This window comes from Cydia amplana, chromosome 19, assembly GCF_948474715.1.
Source record: "Cydia amplana chromosome 19, ilCydAmpl1.1, whole genome shotgun sequence".
NCBI classification, from domain to species: Eukaryota; Metazoa; Arthropoda; class Insecta; order Lepidoptera; family Tortricidae; genus Cydia; species Cydia amplana.
In genome coordinates, this window is record NC_086087.1 from 14,726,035 (window position 1) to 14,743,547 (window position 17,513).

At 37.0% G+C, this 17,513-nt stretch overlaps 2 protein-coding genes and 1 long non-coding RNA gene across 4 annotated transcripts in view; 1 reads left to right on the forward strand and 2 right to left on the reverse strand.

Moving 5' to 3' along the window:
• The window catches only part of LOC134656868 (zinc finger BED domain-containing protein 4-like), a 188,667-nt gene that overhangs the window by 76,303 nt on the left and 94,851 nt on the right, over nt 1-17,513 (reverse strand). The window lies entirely within an intron of this gene.
• Nucleotides 1-17,513, forward strand: part of LOC134657024 (uncharacterized) — a 77,601-nt gene that overhangs the window by 47,706 nt on the left and 12,382 nt on the right. The window lies entirely within an intron of this gene.
• On the reverse strand, nt 13,281-15,674 carry LOC134656786 (uncharacterized). The gene is made up of 4 exons (XM_063512309.1): nt 15,507-15,674; nt 14,836-15,002; nt 14,516-14,691; nt 13,281-13,495 (listed from the first exon to the last, which is right to left on the reverse strand). Exons 1-4 carry the CDS (start codon nt 15,661-15,663, stop codon nt 13,297-13,299), a joined length of 699 nt encoding a protein of 232 aa, XP_063368379.1. The 5' UTR covers nt 15,664-15,674; the 3' UTR covers nt 13,281-13,296.

Here is a 17,513-nt window from a genome sequence, read left to right on the forward strand (position 1 = left end):
TGATAACTGATAAAAACCCCCGGGCTTCGATTCGAAGTATTCGAACTATGTCCATACCAAATTTGTTAGGTAATTACCTACAATCAAGTCCAGCGGCTTAACGAGCGTTTTCCAATGTAAGATCCTACCCCTATCTCTAGTCTGAATTAATTTATTTAAACTTTATTACACAAAATACAAAAAAAAAATTACAAATGGCAGATATAATGCCTAAAGGCATTATCTACCAGCCAATCAAAATAAAATTTACTGATCTTGTCTCCAATAGTATTTTATGCAACCGTTGTTTAAGAGAGGTCAAAAAAGGCGAGTGGCGTGCGTGGCGTTAATAAAGACGCCAAAAAATTTGACTCAGTTAAACAACGTTGCATACAATACTTTTTCTACGACCAAGCACTTACTTTGAAATAAAATTGTAAATTTAACAAATATTTTTAATTCAAGAAGTAGCAAACATGGAGGGTACGGATGGGAAAAGAATGAATGAATGAATGAAACACTGTATTTCATTCAATATTTTTTAAGTGGTAATTACACGAATATCGTAAAATCGCCAAAAAGATAGTGCGTGTATGCACAAATTCTTTTTTGGGGAATAGACTAATAAAGACTTGTCTTGACAAGTATAAGGTAAGGGTTTAAAGGTGTGTGTACGACCTTTTAAATGACAAATAAAAGTACAGGAGTATAAAAAATTAAATAAAAAACTTACCAAATTATTTTGTCACTAAGTATCACAACAGCTTAAAAAATAATTTTTTTATTTCAAAAAAATTGTATTTAATTCACAAACTAAACACCATTATATTATTTTGTAGCCTGGCGCTTAAGCCGAAGCGCGCAGGTCAACTGCGCGGGAGTTCGCCGTGAGGAAGGATTTCGACTTAAGGCTCAATCACATTGACTTCGGTACCCGTACCATGAGTCACTGACAGTGTCAAAACTGACATATACGCTAACTTCTACGTAATTTACTTTCTATACATCTTGCTTGCACTAATATGCGAGTACGAGCGAAATGCATAGAAAGTATTAAGTTACGTTCTCGATATTGTTTATGTCAGTGCCAAACTGGTGGTAGCCACATTGTAGTTTTTATATTGGTATGCTCAGAACTATTTTTGGTCTCAGATTTCATGAATTTTTGGATATGTGGGAACCTGAAAGATTCTTATAAAAACTACATTTAAACATTTATTCATGGGTCGAAAACTAAGGGTCGTTTTCGACGCACTGTATGTATTGTGATCTAATGACAATTAAAACTATTTGTAACCGTGTTTAGATTATTTATTTATGCATTAAATTTAAGAATGAAAGCTGGAGATTACGTATTTTGAGTCGGAAATTGCTCGACATGTTTCATCGAGTATGTCTGTGACTCGCGAAAGGGTTGATCCTGCTTAAGTCTGTATTCAATCATCTTGTATTCTTAGTGCCTAATGAACTTAATAGCTAAGAGAAAATGGGTATCATCTTAGAATATCTCTTTGAGGTATTTAGTTAAAGTTTCGCAAAACCGTAAAATTCTTTACTCAAATATTTTTTCTTATTAAGGACCGCAGTGTGCTCAGACGTTTAATAAGATTGACGGCTTATTTTCCTTTTGCATAAAAGGAAAATCGAATAAATCTGACCTGACTATTATAATAAGGTTAAGGTTTAATAAAGGTGACCCTTTACTTATGAACGCTTTTATGTCTTCTTTAAGAAGATATATTTAATGAGTGCTGGTATTAATTTAAAATTACATTATGTATATTTTCTTACTGTACAATATTCGATTGCCTTAACTGTAAGTACTTAGGCAAAGAGTTAATTATAGCAGAGGAGTAACAAAGTAAGTAAGTACGTAAAGTAAATATTATAAATTGCACCACAAAAAAAACTAATTCAAAAAGAGATTTAAGAGTCACACACACAGACTTAATATTTAAGTCTGTGGCCACACATCTCTATCATTATTACTTATTATGTAGGTACTTACATGATTTTGTTGTTGTGTGTGCGTGACTTCAATTCTCGTACCTATATTATCAATGTATCATATATCTATGTTTTGTTGTTTTTTTTTGATGACCTGTACAATTTGCCTTATACAGCTTTTAGACTCTAGAGCAACGGTCGGCAACCTTTTAGCAGTCAAGGGCCACATAGTAGTTAACGAAGTTGACGCGGGCGGCACTTTGTTAATATTTATGACTTTATCAGACATTGTTCGTTTGTCAATATTACATACAAAATAGCCAGGGAGGCTCGCGGGCCGCAAGTGAGAGGTCCGCGGGCCGCTTGTTCCCGACCGCTGCTCTAGAGGTATGTACAATGTATATTCCCCCTTAATGTTTAAATAACGCGGCCAAGTGAGAGTCGGACTCGCCCATGAAGGGTTCCGTATTTAGGGGATTTATGACGTATTAAAAAAAACTACTTACTAGATCTCGTTCATACTAATTTTCGGTGGAAGTTTGCATGGTAATGTATATCATATATTTTTTTTAGTTGTATCTTTCTCTTATTTTAGAAGTTACAGGACACACACACACACACACACACACACACACACACACACACACACACACACACACACACACACACACACACACACACACACACATTTTACCACTTTGGAAGTGTCTCTCGCGCAAACTATTCAGGTTAGAGAAAAATGATATTAGGAACCTCAATAGATAGCCCACACGTATGGGTTTGATGAAATAAAAATTTTTGAGTTTCAGTTCTTGGGGAACCCTAAAATTTATTGTTTTTTTTTCTATTTTTGTGTAAAAATCTTAATACGGTTCACAGAATACAATCTACTTACCAATAAGTTTCAACAGTATAGTTCTTATAGTTTCGGAAAAAAGTGGCTGTGACATACGGACGGACAGACAGACATGACGAATCCATAAGGGTTCCGTTTTTTGCCATTTGGCTACGGAACCCTAAAAACATAAGATTCTTCTTATAATAAAACTCATTTATAAAATAAAACTCATTTACCCACCTTTTTTTTTCCTTGAATTCTTTATATTTTTCACGGTTTTCCTGTGCGTGTAAATATTAAATATACATATATTATTATCTTTGTTTTCAAATTTTATGCGCTTCACTTTGAAAATTTGCGTAACCAGTTTTAGTGACGTAGGTATTTTAAAAATTCTACGTTAGGTAATTCTGACAGAATGATATAAATCATCAAATTGTAGAAAAAGCGGCCAAGTGCGAGTCGGACTCGCCCATGAAGGGTTCCGTGCCTATTTAGGGGGTTTATGACGTATTAAAAAAAAACTACTTACTAGATCTCGTTCAAACCAATTTTCGGTGGAAGTTTGTATGGTAATGTACATCATATATTTTTTGTAGTTTTATCATTCTCTTATTTTAGAAGTTACAGGGGGGGGACACACATTTTACCACTTTGGAGGTGTCTCTCGTGCAAACTATTCAGTTTAGAAAAAAATGATATTAGAAACCTCAATATAATTTTTGAAGACCTATCCATAGACACCCCACACGTATGATGGGTTTGATGAAAAACAAATTTTTGAGTTTCAGTTCTAAGTATGGGGAATCCCCAAAAAATGTTTTTTTCCATTTTTGTGTGAAAATCTTAATGCGGTTCACAGAATACATCTACTTACCAAGTTCCAACGGTATAGTTCTTATAGTTTCGGAAAAAAGTAGCTGTGACATACGGACGGACAGACAGACAGACAGACATGACGAATCCATAAGGGTTCCGTTTTTTTTCATTTGGCTACGGAACCCTAAAAACAGGATAAAGGATGACTCACGCTAGACCGGGCCGCGTCCGAGCCGAGGCGTCTGACATGTAATTCTTTATGACGGCTGATCGGTGATCACGTGGTGCTTTCCATAGAAAATGAAGCGCCGGATGCTCCGGCCCGGCCCCGGCCCGGTCTAGTTCCATATTATCTCTGGAAAAACGCGCATTTTTGAGTTTTTATGGTTTTCGAGCAAAGCTCGGTCTCCCAGATATTTTCATAAATACATACATATTTACTTTAACAAGTTCACTGCGAGCTGCGGAATGATTTTATGGGGGTTAGCATACCATCCTCGTAATTTTTTATAGGTACCAGGATCACTACCACCAGTTTGGCACTGACATAAACGCTGATCGAGAACGTAACTTACTTTCTATGCCAGAGATGCGATTTATTTGAAATACTTCTATTTAAAATGCAAATACAAAATGCAAAATACCTATTTTGTATTTTGCATTTAAATGCCTTTTAGTAAAAAACATTTTGTATTTTATTTGAAATTCTTTTCGAGATGTATTTTGCATTTTTTATATTCATTTCAAAATGCAAAATACTTTGTGATTAAGTTTAGCCAACATTACCAGTCAAACAAAATGAAATGAACGAATGACGCTTGTATTGCTCTCTTTTCATTAGTCTAGTTTTTTACATTATTTTAAGTGAGTATTATTATTTATATCTCCTTTTTTGGGATCACGGGCCTATAAATCCCGGTTTTTGATAGGCTTGCGTGGGGATATAGATTCAACACGTAGAGGCCCTTTGGAGAGCTTTGATGTCATGTAGAACGCCTGCTGGGACCCGTTCACAGGTGCAACAATAGACACCCATGAACCGGTCTCAGCAGGCATTGGGACTATTGTAGAAAAAGTGAACAGAATACCGGTCTATGGATTGAAGTTTGGGTGGACTATGAGACTGGGTTATTGCAAAGACGTACGGACACCTGCCCTAGTAGCACGGTAGCATTTTTATCGTTTATCACCATGCCATGTCACGTTCTAACAAGTATGGCGCGCACTAGATGGGCCCCTGAAACTGCCGTCGCGAAGACGACCTGGAGCAACATCGGTTTGAGCGGCTCGGGGGTGTCGAAAGGGGGGGGGGGGGGAGGTGCGCCGCTTTCTACCCAGTGGCTGTTCAGCCACTGTGCCAACTCGCGTCTTATGCATCTTTCACTTCCACCCCTGGAGCATATAGCTCTAACGACTCCTCTCTGGACGGCTAATGAAGGCAAGCCAGAGCTGAGAGTCCTGCGGGTCCCCTTGGGGTCCACTCCGACCGACGAAGACACGCCGGAGACGGAGACCCTGACCGACTCTCGGGAGCACTCGGGTCCGTGGGGTCGTTACTCCCCAACAGCTCGCCACAAGCTGCCCTGAGTATTATTATTATTAATAACATAACAGAATTTATTGATACGCGTACTGATAAATATGACCAAAATGTCATGCATAAGGTGCCATGTTATTAGACGTTTTTGTTCGGCTCGGCATTGTGTCTCTATTTCTCATGACAAATACCTACAATAAATAAAAATATCTGAGATTTGGTCAAAAGGTATTTGGACGTAGTTACAGGTAAAAGATCCAATCCACAAAAAGTTGAACAAAAGTTATGGCAGTTTAAAGTTTGAACCGGTATTCCTCTATACTGGTAGATATTTTTTATACTATGTGTTTGGATGAAAAACGAGCCAATTCGCCTTTTATATATTTATAGATACATTGTTCAGTTTCATGCAACATTTGTCGAGATATTTGACCAAATGTTGGTTGGATCCTTTTCATAAAAATACACTTTTCATAGACTCTCGTTTTTTTTTAAATTATGCAATAAGGATCCATTCAATAAAATTGGATAAAAATCATAAATATATTATTATTAAAAACAATTTAATTAATTATTATGTATTATTTTACCATAAAAAATGAAATTAGGTTTGCTAAACAGTATTAAACCTAATAATGATCACAAAATTTCTTAAAAATTACCTATTACCGTTTTAAATTTAGAGTTTATAATTTAAATAAGTCCGACTCACGCTTGACTGCACATTTCTAATAGGTTTTCCTGTCATCTATAGGTAAAGAACTATTTTGTGTATTTTTTTCAAAATTTTAGACCCAGTAGTTTCGGAGATAAGGGGGGGAATGGTCATTTATTGCCTATATTCTTGAAGAACTGCTAAACTATTAATCCTAAAATTATAAAAAAAATGTATTTGAGATCCTAACAATGAGCTCTTTCATTTGATATATAACACGATATAGTTTGAAAAACTTTATTTTTTAATTTTCTCATTTACCCCCCAAAAATGACCTCCATATTTAAAATTCATTTATTTACGTTACACATCCATCTTTGCGTCACAAACTTACATATGTGTGCCAAATTTAAACTTAATCGGTCCAGTAGTTTCGGAGAAAATAGGCTATGACAGACGGACGGACAGACAAACGAGTGATCCTATTAGGGTTCCGTTTTTTCCTTTTGAGGTACGGAACCCTAAAAAAAAACATAATTACTGTCTCACGATTAAATTTATCAATGCGCAGCAACACTATGACACGAACAGTGTTGCAAGTTACCAAAAAGAGAACAAATTACCAAAGTTTGTGACTTTTATAGCCATTTCCGTTAGTAGAAAAAAGCGGCAAATTTAAAAAACATAGGCACGGAGCGTTATCGTCCCATAGAAAATTTGAATTTCGCACCTTTTTTACTGAGAAAGTTGTTTGACATACTATGTATAACTTGCTAAAAACGTAGGAGACGAATTCAAAATATATTTAATTATTTTTGCGTGTTTTATTATTTATAAATTATCAAAAACCTATTTTATTATTTTAGTGATAATTTAACAGTTATAGCTGGTCAAACAAATCTTGTCAATAGAAAAAGTCGCGAAATTCAAATTTTCTATGGGACGATAATCCTTCGCGCCTACATTTTTTTAAATTTGCCGCGTTTTACTACTGACACGATTTGCTTTACCAACTATAATACCGCGTTGGGTCGTTTTTATGTTTACCGTTAAATAAAAATTGTAAGTAGTGTCAATAAAAAAAAATGGTTTGGGTTGTTGCACATTTTTACAATTATTGCATATTGGTCCAAGCCAATACTTACAGTAAACAATTAGCAGTGAGGACTTGATCATAATAGTTAAAAATAATGCCATTAGAATTTAGAAAGGAATCTTAAAAATATAGCTGGTCAAAGTGGTCAAGCAAATCTTGTCAGTAGAAAAAGGCGGCAAATTAAAAAAAATGTAAAGTCAGAAAGTGTCATTTTAAACGTCAAACTTCTATGAAATTATGACGTATAAATAACACTTACACTGTGTGCGCTATCAAACGCGCTGCAGACTTTTCTTGGTGCAACTATAGACGCGAAGGGTTATCGTGCCATAGAAAATTTAAAATTCGCGTCTTTTTCTACTGACAAGATTTGCTTGATCAAGTATACCTACATGGATTGGCTTAAAGGAGTCGTATCCAGGCCATAATTGTTAAAAAAAATACTTGCATGGATCGTTTGTGCTGATCATTATCACACCAAAGTAGAATTGACAACAGCTCTTAACTTAGTGATCCAAGTGAGATGAATTCTTTTTGCTGTTTATATGAAGGATTTTAGTGTAGTAGATTTTATTTCTCAAAAGGATCCAAATGAATTGGATCATTTTCGTTAATAATATTAAGGATAAAAAGTGTGAATTACATTTTCTTAAAAATGATCCAAGCAGGTTGGATTTCTTTCGATAAAATAAATGTGGAGCAGTTCCCTAATTGATCGAATATAACTAAAAGGTTCCAAGAGAAATGGATACTTATTAGCGAATATATATTTTAACCCGTCCTACATGTGGGATGGTATCCCATGTTGATTAAAATATAAAAACGCAGTGTAAACTGGGCCTGTTTTTGCTGAATGAAAATAGACACCATAGAGACCTCTCTGGTATACTTAACTCATGTTTTGGTAATTTTGTGGATTGGATCTTTTACCTGTAACTACGTCCATTTTATTTTGAAAAAGTATTTTGAAAATACCTATTTTGCATTTAGCATTTGAAATACAAAACGCAAAACTATTTGGTATTTTGCATTTGAAATAGTAAATCTGAAAAGTATTTTGCATTTTGTATTTAAATGCTTTTTTAAAACCATTTTGTACATCTCTGTTCTATGCATCTCGCTCGTACTCGCATATTAGTGAAAGCGAGATGTATAGAAAGTAAATTACGTTCTTGAAAGCGTTTATGTCAGTTTTGACACTGTCAATGACTCATGGCACGGGCTCATATTCAAAGCGTAGGCTGCGTCTGAATGGCATACCTGGTCTACTCTGGCGTACCAAATGGCCGAAGACCTTCTGGCCCCTATTTCACCACGGTGACAGGTGCGAAAATTGTCGACATCACTGTTACTGACGTCACAGGCCTCCATAGACTACGGTAACCGCTTAACATCGGACGGGCGGTGTGCTTGTTTGCCACCAACATATTAATTAAAAAAAAACTCCATTATATCGCCAATAAATAAGTACTTATTTTGCGAAGCTAATGACAATTGTCACAAGAAACACGACAATTGTCACGAAATTCCGACACAGAACTCATTTCGTGTCAAGAATTACCGAAATTGTCATCATCATCATCATAAACTTCGAAAGAGAAATACCTGTTTTTTGCCGATATAATAAAGTTTTTTTAAATAATACAATGATGGTGGCAAACAGGAATTCGGCCCGCCCGATGGTAAGCGGTAACCGTAGCCAATGGATGCCTGTGACGTCAGCAACAGTGACATTTGTCGAATTGTCGCACCTAGGAGGTCCGTACTTACCGCTGGAGAGATGAAGTGCAAATTTTAGCGAACTCAGCGCCGTCGATTGGACTGAAGCGACTTCGGACAGAGAAGGAAGGCGGTCTTTGGTGTCGGACGCCAAGATACACTTCGGGTCGTCACATAAAGTAAGTAGGTAAGTATCACCAAATTCACGAAAAAACACTTAAAAAACTCGTCTCGTGCGACCTGTACCCATCTCGTGGACCCATAACAGGTACGTGACGTAAACCTACATAACCAGCCCGGCAAGTTGTCCAACTCCACGTGTGCAATGTCGTAACTCTGTATGTTGGCCTTGGGCACTTACGACGTTTTTGTATTACAGAGGGCTTAGCCTAGTTTTGGAGGTAGCGCTTTGTGAAGTTTAATGTTGCAGATATATTTTAAATGGCTTTTAGTCTCCATATAAACTCTGCACTGAGGTATTGAGAAGAAACTAGCAATATACCAAAGGGAATTTTTAGTATTTGCATACTAAGTATTTGGCGTCGAGACGCTTTTGGTTCGTGGGGCAGATGCGCACAGATGCTCCACAAGGCGCTCGGGAAACGGCTGAGGGAGGCAACGGGCGACCCCCGCGCGGGCAGCTTTCTTGCGAAGAGAATTGCAATCGCAATCCAGCGCGGGAACGCTGCCTGCGTATTGGGCACCCTCCCGAGGGCACCAAATTTTGATAGATTTTTAAATTTTTTAGTTTTAGTTATTTTAATTGTAGTTAGTTTTAGTTTTATATTCCTGTCTATATGTCTTTTAGTAATTTATATTAATAAATGTATTTTTAAGTGCCTAATAATCCCTACTCTTGTATCAGAATTTACTCATGAAAATTCAAAAAAATTTGGAAATCTATGAATGTTTTGCAACTTGGGCCGGAAAGACTACATTTCAAAGTCCTTAAAATAGGACGTTGGGCCTTAGAGTAGCAGGAGTCCATAGGCAGGCTGTAAGTTTGCCGGGCACGATGTGATACAAAAGTATAAAGCTAATTAAGTAGTAGAATAAGATTGTTTTTCACGATTAACCGGTTGTTACCTGCATATATCTGCGAAGAAATCCAAAAGGTGTATGGTGAAGTCCCCAATCCGCATTGGGCGAGCGTGGGGAGTAGTGGGGACTATAGCCCAAACCCTCTCGCGCATTAGAGGAGGCCTGTGTCCAGCAGTGGGACGTATATAGGCTGAATTATTATTATATTAACCGGTTGTTTACGAAACTTTCTTAGTTTAAATGTATTCTATGACCGTCGAAGGGATAGGGTTAACCTTAGACCCAAGGTCATGGAAAGGCCATGGGCAAGCCACGTGACTTTGCTCTTAAAATTATTCCGTTGCATAAGACAACGTGATTAGCAGGGGACCTATTCAACATTGACTATACGAATGCCTTGTTACGCCATTTAGGGTCCTAGCTAAATTGGTTGTTCCATACTTACGCTATGGAAAGTTCAATTTAGTGGCGTCACAACAACCCTAAGTGGCGTCACAATCACGGAGCGCGTGACTATACCTACAACAGTCGCAATTTTTATTTTTAGTGCCAAATCTCAAATGGCCTAAATAGACAGCGACAGACCACTTATGGCGATTATTGTAAAAACCAGCTCGATTTTTATAAACTATAGAGTGGCGTTATGAACATGGATACAAAATCAGTTGTTTATCCCTAAAAGGAACTCAATTTGACATAAATATCAGCCCTCAGCGTTCCTAATGTGATATTTGCCTATACAAATTGGCATATGTTTCACTAATGTTTTTAACTTTTCTTACTGTAAATACAAATCTCAACTAAAAGTCTGTCTGTCTCTTACTTCATCACGTTTAAACCGCTAAATCGATTTATATGAAATTTGGTATGGAGATAGTTTGAAGCCCGAGCCTTCCTCGGGAGGACAGAGGATAGTTTTTCATCATCATCATCATCTCATGCAGACGAAGTTGCGGGCAGAAAGAAGGTAGTTCGATCTGCTTAGGTATTAGGTAGACAAGGTGGTAGTTGGGGTTATTGTGTCAACCACAGTAGAATGGCGATGCGAGCAGGGTACGTGTCGCCGCCGGTTATGAGTAAACGCTCGCATGCTATTTAGTACTCGCCCGCGCTGACCGAAAAACGTAAACATGCCTTTTGCGCCACTATAACGTTCAGATTAAGAAGCCAGACATCAAATCTGTCTAAAGGAGGCGTATCCATTCACCAGGCACACAAGTTTTTACTAGCGTTGCGCGAGAAATGTGGAAATGTGGAGAGGAACGAGTGGCGACACCGGTTCCGATACTAACTGCGCGCGATAGCCATTCTAATCTCTTTAATATGTTCTGTGGTGTCAGGATAATTTTGGATAAGTATATGGATAATCTTCTTAAATCTAATCATTTAGGTACTTGACTATGAAGTCAAGTTATTATTTATTTCAAACATTAAATATTTCACACAAACTGACACAGATGAAAAGACCTATTATATATGTAATTTCCCGCTTCCTAACGACTTAAGAACTAACTTCAACATCCGGGAGTTTACCAGGTAATAAAACGGTTTATATTCAAATAAAGTTTTCCACCATATCCGAAAGTCCTTTACATCATATTCTAAGCTATAAACCGCAGTTTAAATGTACTTTGGACGCAAATAAAACGAAAGATTAGCTTCAAATGTTTGAACTTTCGTGCATAATGTACGCGCCTGCCATAAAATGAGCAGCAAAGTAAAATTGATGATAGATTGCCTGCTTTATTACCAAGGCGCTTTTTACGTTGCAGAGGTTTGAATACTTTGAATAAAGTTAAATAGGTTAAATAACTTTAGGGGCAAGAAATAATGTAATTATTAAATACGCCTAGTTTATAGTATTTTATGCAACCGTTGTTTAAGAGGGGTCAAAAAAGGCGAGTGGCGTGAGTAACAATTTGAGGCGAAGACGAAAATTGTTAATAAAGACGCCACGAGTATTTTTTGACTCAGTTAAACAACGTTGCATACAATACTTTTTCTACGACCAAACACTTACTTACTTTGAAATAAAATTGTAAATTTAACAAATATTTTTCATGTCATCTAGTGGACTTCTACCTACGGTATCTACCTGTTTTTAGTGATTCTTGTGCTATTACTGATATTTCTTCAGGCGTAGACACTAAGTTTTTGTCTTCATCCATTTTAACTTGAAAGACACACTGTTTTTTAACATAAAAGTTAAGTTTTCATTCGACAGGCACAATAGTATTCATATTCAAGATTCACAATATTCAAGAAGTAGCAAAGAATGGAGGATACGAGCGGGAAAAGGTTGAATGAAATTAAAAAAAAGCGGCCAAGTGCGAGTCGGACTCGCCCATGAAGGGTTCCGTATTTAGGCGATTTATGACGTATAAAAAAAAAACTACTTACTATATCTCGTTCAAACCAATTTTCGGTGGAAGTTTACATGGTAATGTACATCATATATTTTTTTTAGTTTTATCATTCTCTTATTTTAGAAGTTACGGGGGGGGGGGACACACATTTTACCACTTTGGAAGTGTCTCTCGCGCAAACTATTCAGTTTAGAAAAAAATGATATTAGAAACCTCAATATCATTTTTGAAGACCTATCCATAGATACCCCACACGTATGGGATTGATGAAAAAAAAATTTTTGAGTTTCAGTTCGAAGTATGGGGAACCCAAAAATTTTTTTTTTTTTTTCTATTTTTGTGTGAAAATCTTAATGCGGTTCACAGAATACATCTACTTACTAAGTTTCAACAGTATAGTTCTTATAGTTTCGGAGAAAAGTGGCTGTGACATACGGACGGACAGACAGACGGACAGACGGACAGACGGACAGACGGACAGACGGACAGATAGACAGACAGACAGACAGACAGACATGACGAATCTATAAGGGTTCCGTTTTTTGCCATTTGGCTACGGAACCCTAAAAAAGACATGTCTATGGTTCACTTATTTGTCAGATATGACATTCACACCCATAAGCGAGAGCGAGAAAGATATATTTCTTTCTCGCTCTCACTTATGGGTCCGACTAACCAAGGTCACCTTGCAGTGCGACAGTGTGTTACGACTAAAGGTTGGCAACAATGTATTTTTTAAGTGGCCATTGCACAAAGTATTGTAAAAGTGACAAAAAGATACTACGTAAGAATTCTTTTTTGGGGAATAGACTAAAGACTAGTCTTGACAACTATAAGATAGGGCTTTAAAGGTGTGTACACGACCTTTTAAATGACAAATAAAAGTGCGGGAGTAGAAAAAAAATATTTAATGATCCGTGTAATATTTTTCTTTGTGTATTGTATATGTAGTGTATTACCTTTTTCAGTTGTTTGATATGGTTCCAAATTAAGTTCTGGTATTGTTTAATTGTAAATTGACTGGTAGATAATGCTTTTAGGCATTAAGTCCGCCATTTGTATTTTTTTTCGTATTATGTGCAATAAAGTTTACTTAAATAAATAATTATTTATAGATATTATGCGGAAAGTTGGTAGTTGTTGCGGACTTTAAGGTTGCAGATAACATCATCATATCTTGAAACTTGCGGTATCCGTTTCAATAGTTTTATTTCATAAGTAACTATCGCGGTAATCGAAGACAATATTAAAATAAATATTTTTAAAGAGTGAACATTTTTATTTACCAAGGCTATCTGGTTAAGGAAGGGGCCAAGCCGCCATGTATTTATTAGTGGGGGGTATTCCTTCAAAGCGAACGCCATGCCTCTGGGCAATATCCGCATAGTCCAGCTCACAGAGGGTCTGCCAGCCGTCTTTTTCGGCGGCTATCTGGGTTGCGAAGGTGGACATCCACGCGGCTGTCATTGGTATGCCGTGGGCTCCACACATTAGGCGTCTGGTAAACAAATTAATTAACGGCGTGTAATAACTTCTAGGTGTTTGTTAAAGGAGGTATTAAGGATGACTCACGTTAGACCGGGCCGTGTCCGGGTCGGAGCTTCCGGGGCTTCGTTTTCTGCGGAAAGTATCATGTGGTTATCTGTCATAGAAAATTAAGCGCCGGAAGTTCCGGCCCGGACACGGCTCGGTCTAAATGAGTCATCCTTTATCCTTTTAACCAGGGATGTAACGGATGTGGTTTTATCGGAACCGAAAGCGGAACCAGATGTTTTAAATTTAGTTTATCGGAACCAGAAACGGAATCGGAACCGAAAACGGAACCGGAACCAGAACCGGAGCCTGAGTCAGTACTATCAGTAGGTATACATTACACAACACAACACATACGAATAGGTACTTTTAATTCAAAAACACGTATAAACCAGAACATCTAATTACTGCAGCACGTGGCAAGCGGGGCTATGAACGAATGACTGGTATAAACCTGTTTGTTTTTGATGTACACCCGCCCATCTTCCGCTGCCGCGCTAAGCGTTGACATCCGATATAACTTCCGTTTCAAAAGTAACGGAACCGGAACAGAAACGGATGTGTAATACCAAACGGAAGTTCCGACTTAACGGAAACGGAAACGGAGCTCTGTAACATCCCTGCTTTTAACCGCTATCTACCCTATCAGTAAAATATCAAAAATACTCTAAATTTTCTCTTAAATATTTCATTATTTGTGCCGTTACTTCTTGCCAAATCTTATGTTTCCAGGTCAACTTTATGTGTAAATTTTGGTTTTATGTTCCATTCGTCATATAAAAGTTCCTACTACATTAATATCTACTCCAGGTTTGTATGGAACACAAAAAGAATACCTCACTGTCAGAAACTTTTCCGCGATCCCGTAACCCCCGTACTCTGACACGACCACCAAAGATTTCCCGGAGTAGGAAAAGGAAAGGTTGAACTCCTTCAGGAGGTAGAACGAGTGGGACACGCCGTGGAATATCTTAAATAATTGTACCTCACTGTCAGAAACTTCTCCGCGATCCCGTAACCCCTGTACTCCGGCACAACCACCAAAGATTTCCCGGAGTAGTAGGACGAGAGGTTGAACTCCTTCAAGAGGTCGAACGAGTGGGACACGTCGTAGAAGATCGCGTTGATCTTCTTCGCTTCTTCTGTCCCTTTGCCAGCGGTCTGTGAAGAATGATACTTGATTATTTACCTATTTATTCTTCCTATAGAGTGTCCCACTGCTGGCCAACATCCCCCTTTACTTATGAGTAAGTACTGATGTCGGAGGAAGTCCTCCTTAATATACTGTACCATAAGGAATATTACCATGTCCCAATACGACTCGGTAGCTACAGCCACCGATGAGACCCCAATAATGTCCTGGTTATCCTCGTCATCATCGCAGCACATCACGTTGCGACTGGCAGGGTCACGGAATATTTTGTTTATGTAATCTCTGTATTCTTCTAATGCTTCTGGGTTATTTGGAAAACCTGAAATCATAAATTCAATAAAATAGCCACAACCGAATACAGAACTTGCTAAAGATTTAAGTCCCTCCTCAATTTTGGAGGAGGGTATCACAGGGTGGGAAGGGCAAAAAAGTCGGCGGGGCACATCTTTTCAAAACATTTCATCATACAATTAAAATGCATTAATTTATTTTTATAATTTAAAGTAAATCATACAAAATATCAGAGAGTCGTCAGTATTGAAATGTGTGTAACATATGCAAAACGATTTTACCAGGTTTTATTTAGTTTCACCATAGTAATACCTATACTACTTACTTACTTGGCTGGCACGATGTCCCAAATGAGTCTTGGCCTCCAACACAAGAGCACGCCACTTTGCTCGGTCCAGAGCGGTATCACGCCAGCTTTCGCTGACACCGAGCTCGCGGAGATCTGCCACCACTCTACCTATACCTATGCCTACCTATACTTGAAAATGTTAAATACAATTTTATCTTTTTATTATTTTTTTCTTATCTTTACCTGTCGCTTTTCGATAAGGCTCATCCCTGGCGAAGTATTTCACCATGAGCTCTGTGGCTTCCTCAATCCTCTCCGACGGCAGGTCCTGTATCCTCAGCTTCATCAGTGTCCCGTCTCTGTTCTGCTTCTCAAACCTTATCCACACTTTTGATGACATATTGTTTTATTTATTTTCACTTTTTCTCTCGTTTCATTTACACTTCGTTTAATATCTTTAACATTTGTTTATAGTTATTTGTTTTATTGTCACTCACTTTTTCTGCTTTTAAAATATTGAATACATTTATGTTTTTTTTACAGACTAAGAAAAAGTGATTTTATTTGGCTGTTTGCAATGATACTGAGGAACTTGGTTAACATTAACGCTAATGTACTTGATCCATTTAATAGCGCCTTATCTAATGACACGACTAAGTAATAACTGTCGTAACAATCAATTGTAGAGGTACAACTGAGCTAGTATCACTCATTATACATCTTGCGTAACGGATGTATAAAGAAAAGAAAAGTAGTATATTAGTAAGACTGCGGTATCAAGTATCAGTGTGTCAAGAGAAGAATTGTATGGTTCAAACTAAATAGCAAATAAAACGTTTGAGCTATCACTGCGCTTTGGTTTAAAATAGAATGTAATGAGCTAATGAGACCAAAACGTCGCGTTTGTACGGCATCAATTTAGAATTAGAAAGAAATAATAAACATGTACTTATGTGACATCACAATGAGACTGTATTGTATTGACTCATAATAGGATCGCAAAACTGTGCAGGGAGATAAAAAAAAAATAAGTAGGTATCAGTGATTTTATATTTTATATGTAATATAACTCGTTATAAACTATCCCATGAATAAGATCTTTCTTAATATCTTGACATTGGTAACTTATTAAATAAGTTTAAGAATCTTATAAAATAATTGTCTACTTTAAGTTCCTACTTAAATACTTTTGGTTGGTTGACAGTGTATTAAATAATAAATTACACGTAGGTATACGTGTGTATGCAATGTATGCCATTTTATGAATCATATTTACTACAGGATTTTTACATTAATCAGCACTTAATTATCTCCACCCCCATCCCCTCCATGCCCCCCGTCATCAGTATGCCCACAATCATCATACCCTTGATCATTACTGTGATGACCCCAACCGCTCTGATGACTGCAGAATCCATCATTAAAATGACCAATCCCAAGCCCACCATCACTGTGGCTTTGGTAATGATTTCTTTTTTCATCTGAATATTTATTTTTCTTGTTTAAAAATAAAATTATATTTGCGCTTGGCGTTTTGTCATTTACTGATTTGTTGTGAGCGATTTGGTTCATTCGCTGTATTTTGTCCGATGCCTTTAGTGATGCTTTGCACATTTCGGGATCGCCTTTGCCACCGCTGACTTTGTAGAAACAGCATGTTATTAAGATTAGTATAGCTATGGCCTGAAACAATAAAATAAGAGTTATTTTATTGATTTTACTTAAAAACAACGACAAGGATCGTAAGGAACCGTGGAATGAAAGCAGCGCTTGACCACTTTGACCAGTCATTGTAAACTTCTTCAAGAGGCATAAGCCTAAGACATAAATCAGGGAATAAATGTCATAAGAGTCTTTTTTATATTCAGTTGTGTTTAAATTATCGTTATCAATAAAAAAAAAATACAAAATATCTGTTTACGAGAATTACGAGTAGGTAGATGAGTATTTATTTTAATTTTATTTGATGTATTAGGTATATGTTATTTATACTTTCTGCATAACATAAAACTATACATAGCTACATATTTTATTTCATATGAAGAAATGCTTAAACTACAAGTCTTTCACTTTATAACCGGTTATTCACAAGCAGAAACATACTTAAACAGAAAAACAACAAAAAAATACACAAAAACAAAACAAAAAAACAGAAAAATACTTACGAAAGCCAAGCATGCGAAAAATATTATCCCTATAACTTGCATTTCACCACGATCTTCTTTAACACTGTTTATCTACAGACTATAA

Excerpts from the sequence above, each read along its gene's own strand:
- LOC134656786 (XM_063512309.1), bottom strand. The coding sequence starts at position 15,663 with ATGTCATCAAAAGTGTGGATAAGGTTTGAGAAGCAGAACAGAGACGGG. Across the intron at positions 15,003-15,506 it reads GCCTTATCGAAAAGCGACAG|GTTTTCCAAATAACCCAGAA; the intron begins GTAAAGATAAGA and ends TTATGATTTCAG. Across the intron at positions 14,692-14,835 it reads CCGAGTCGTATTGGGACATG|ACCGCTGGCAAAGGGACAGA; the intron begins GTAATATTCCTT and ends CATTCTTCACAG.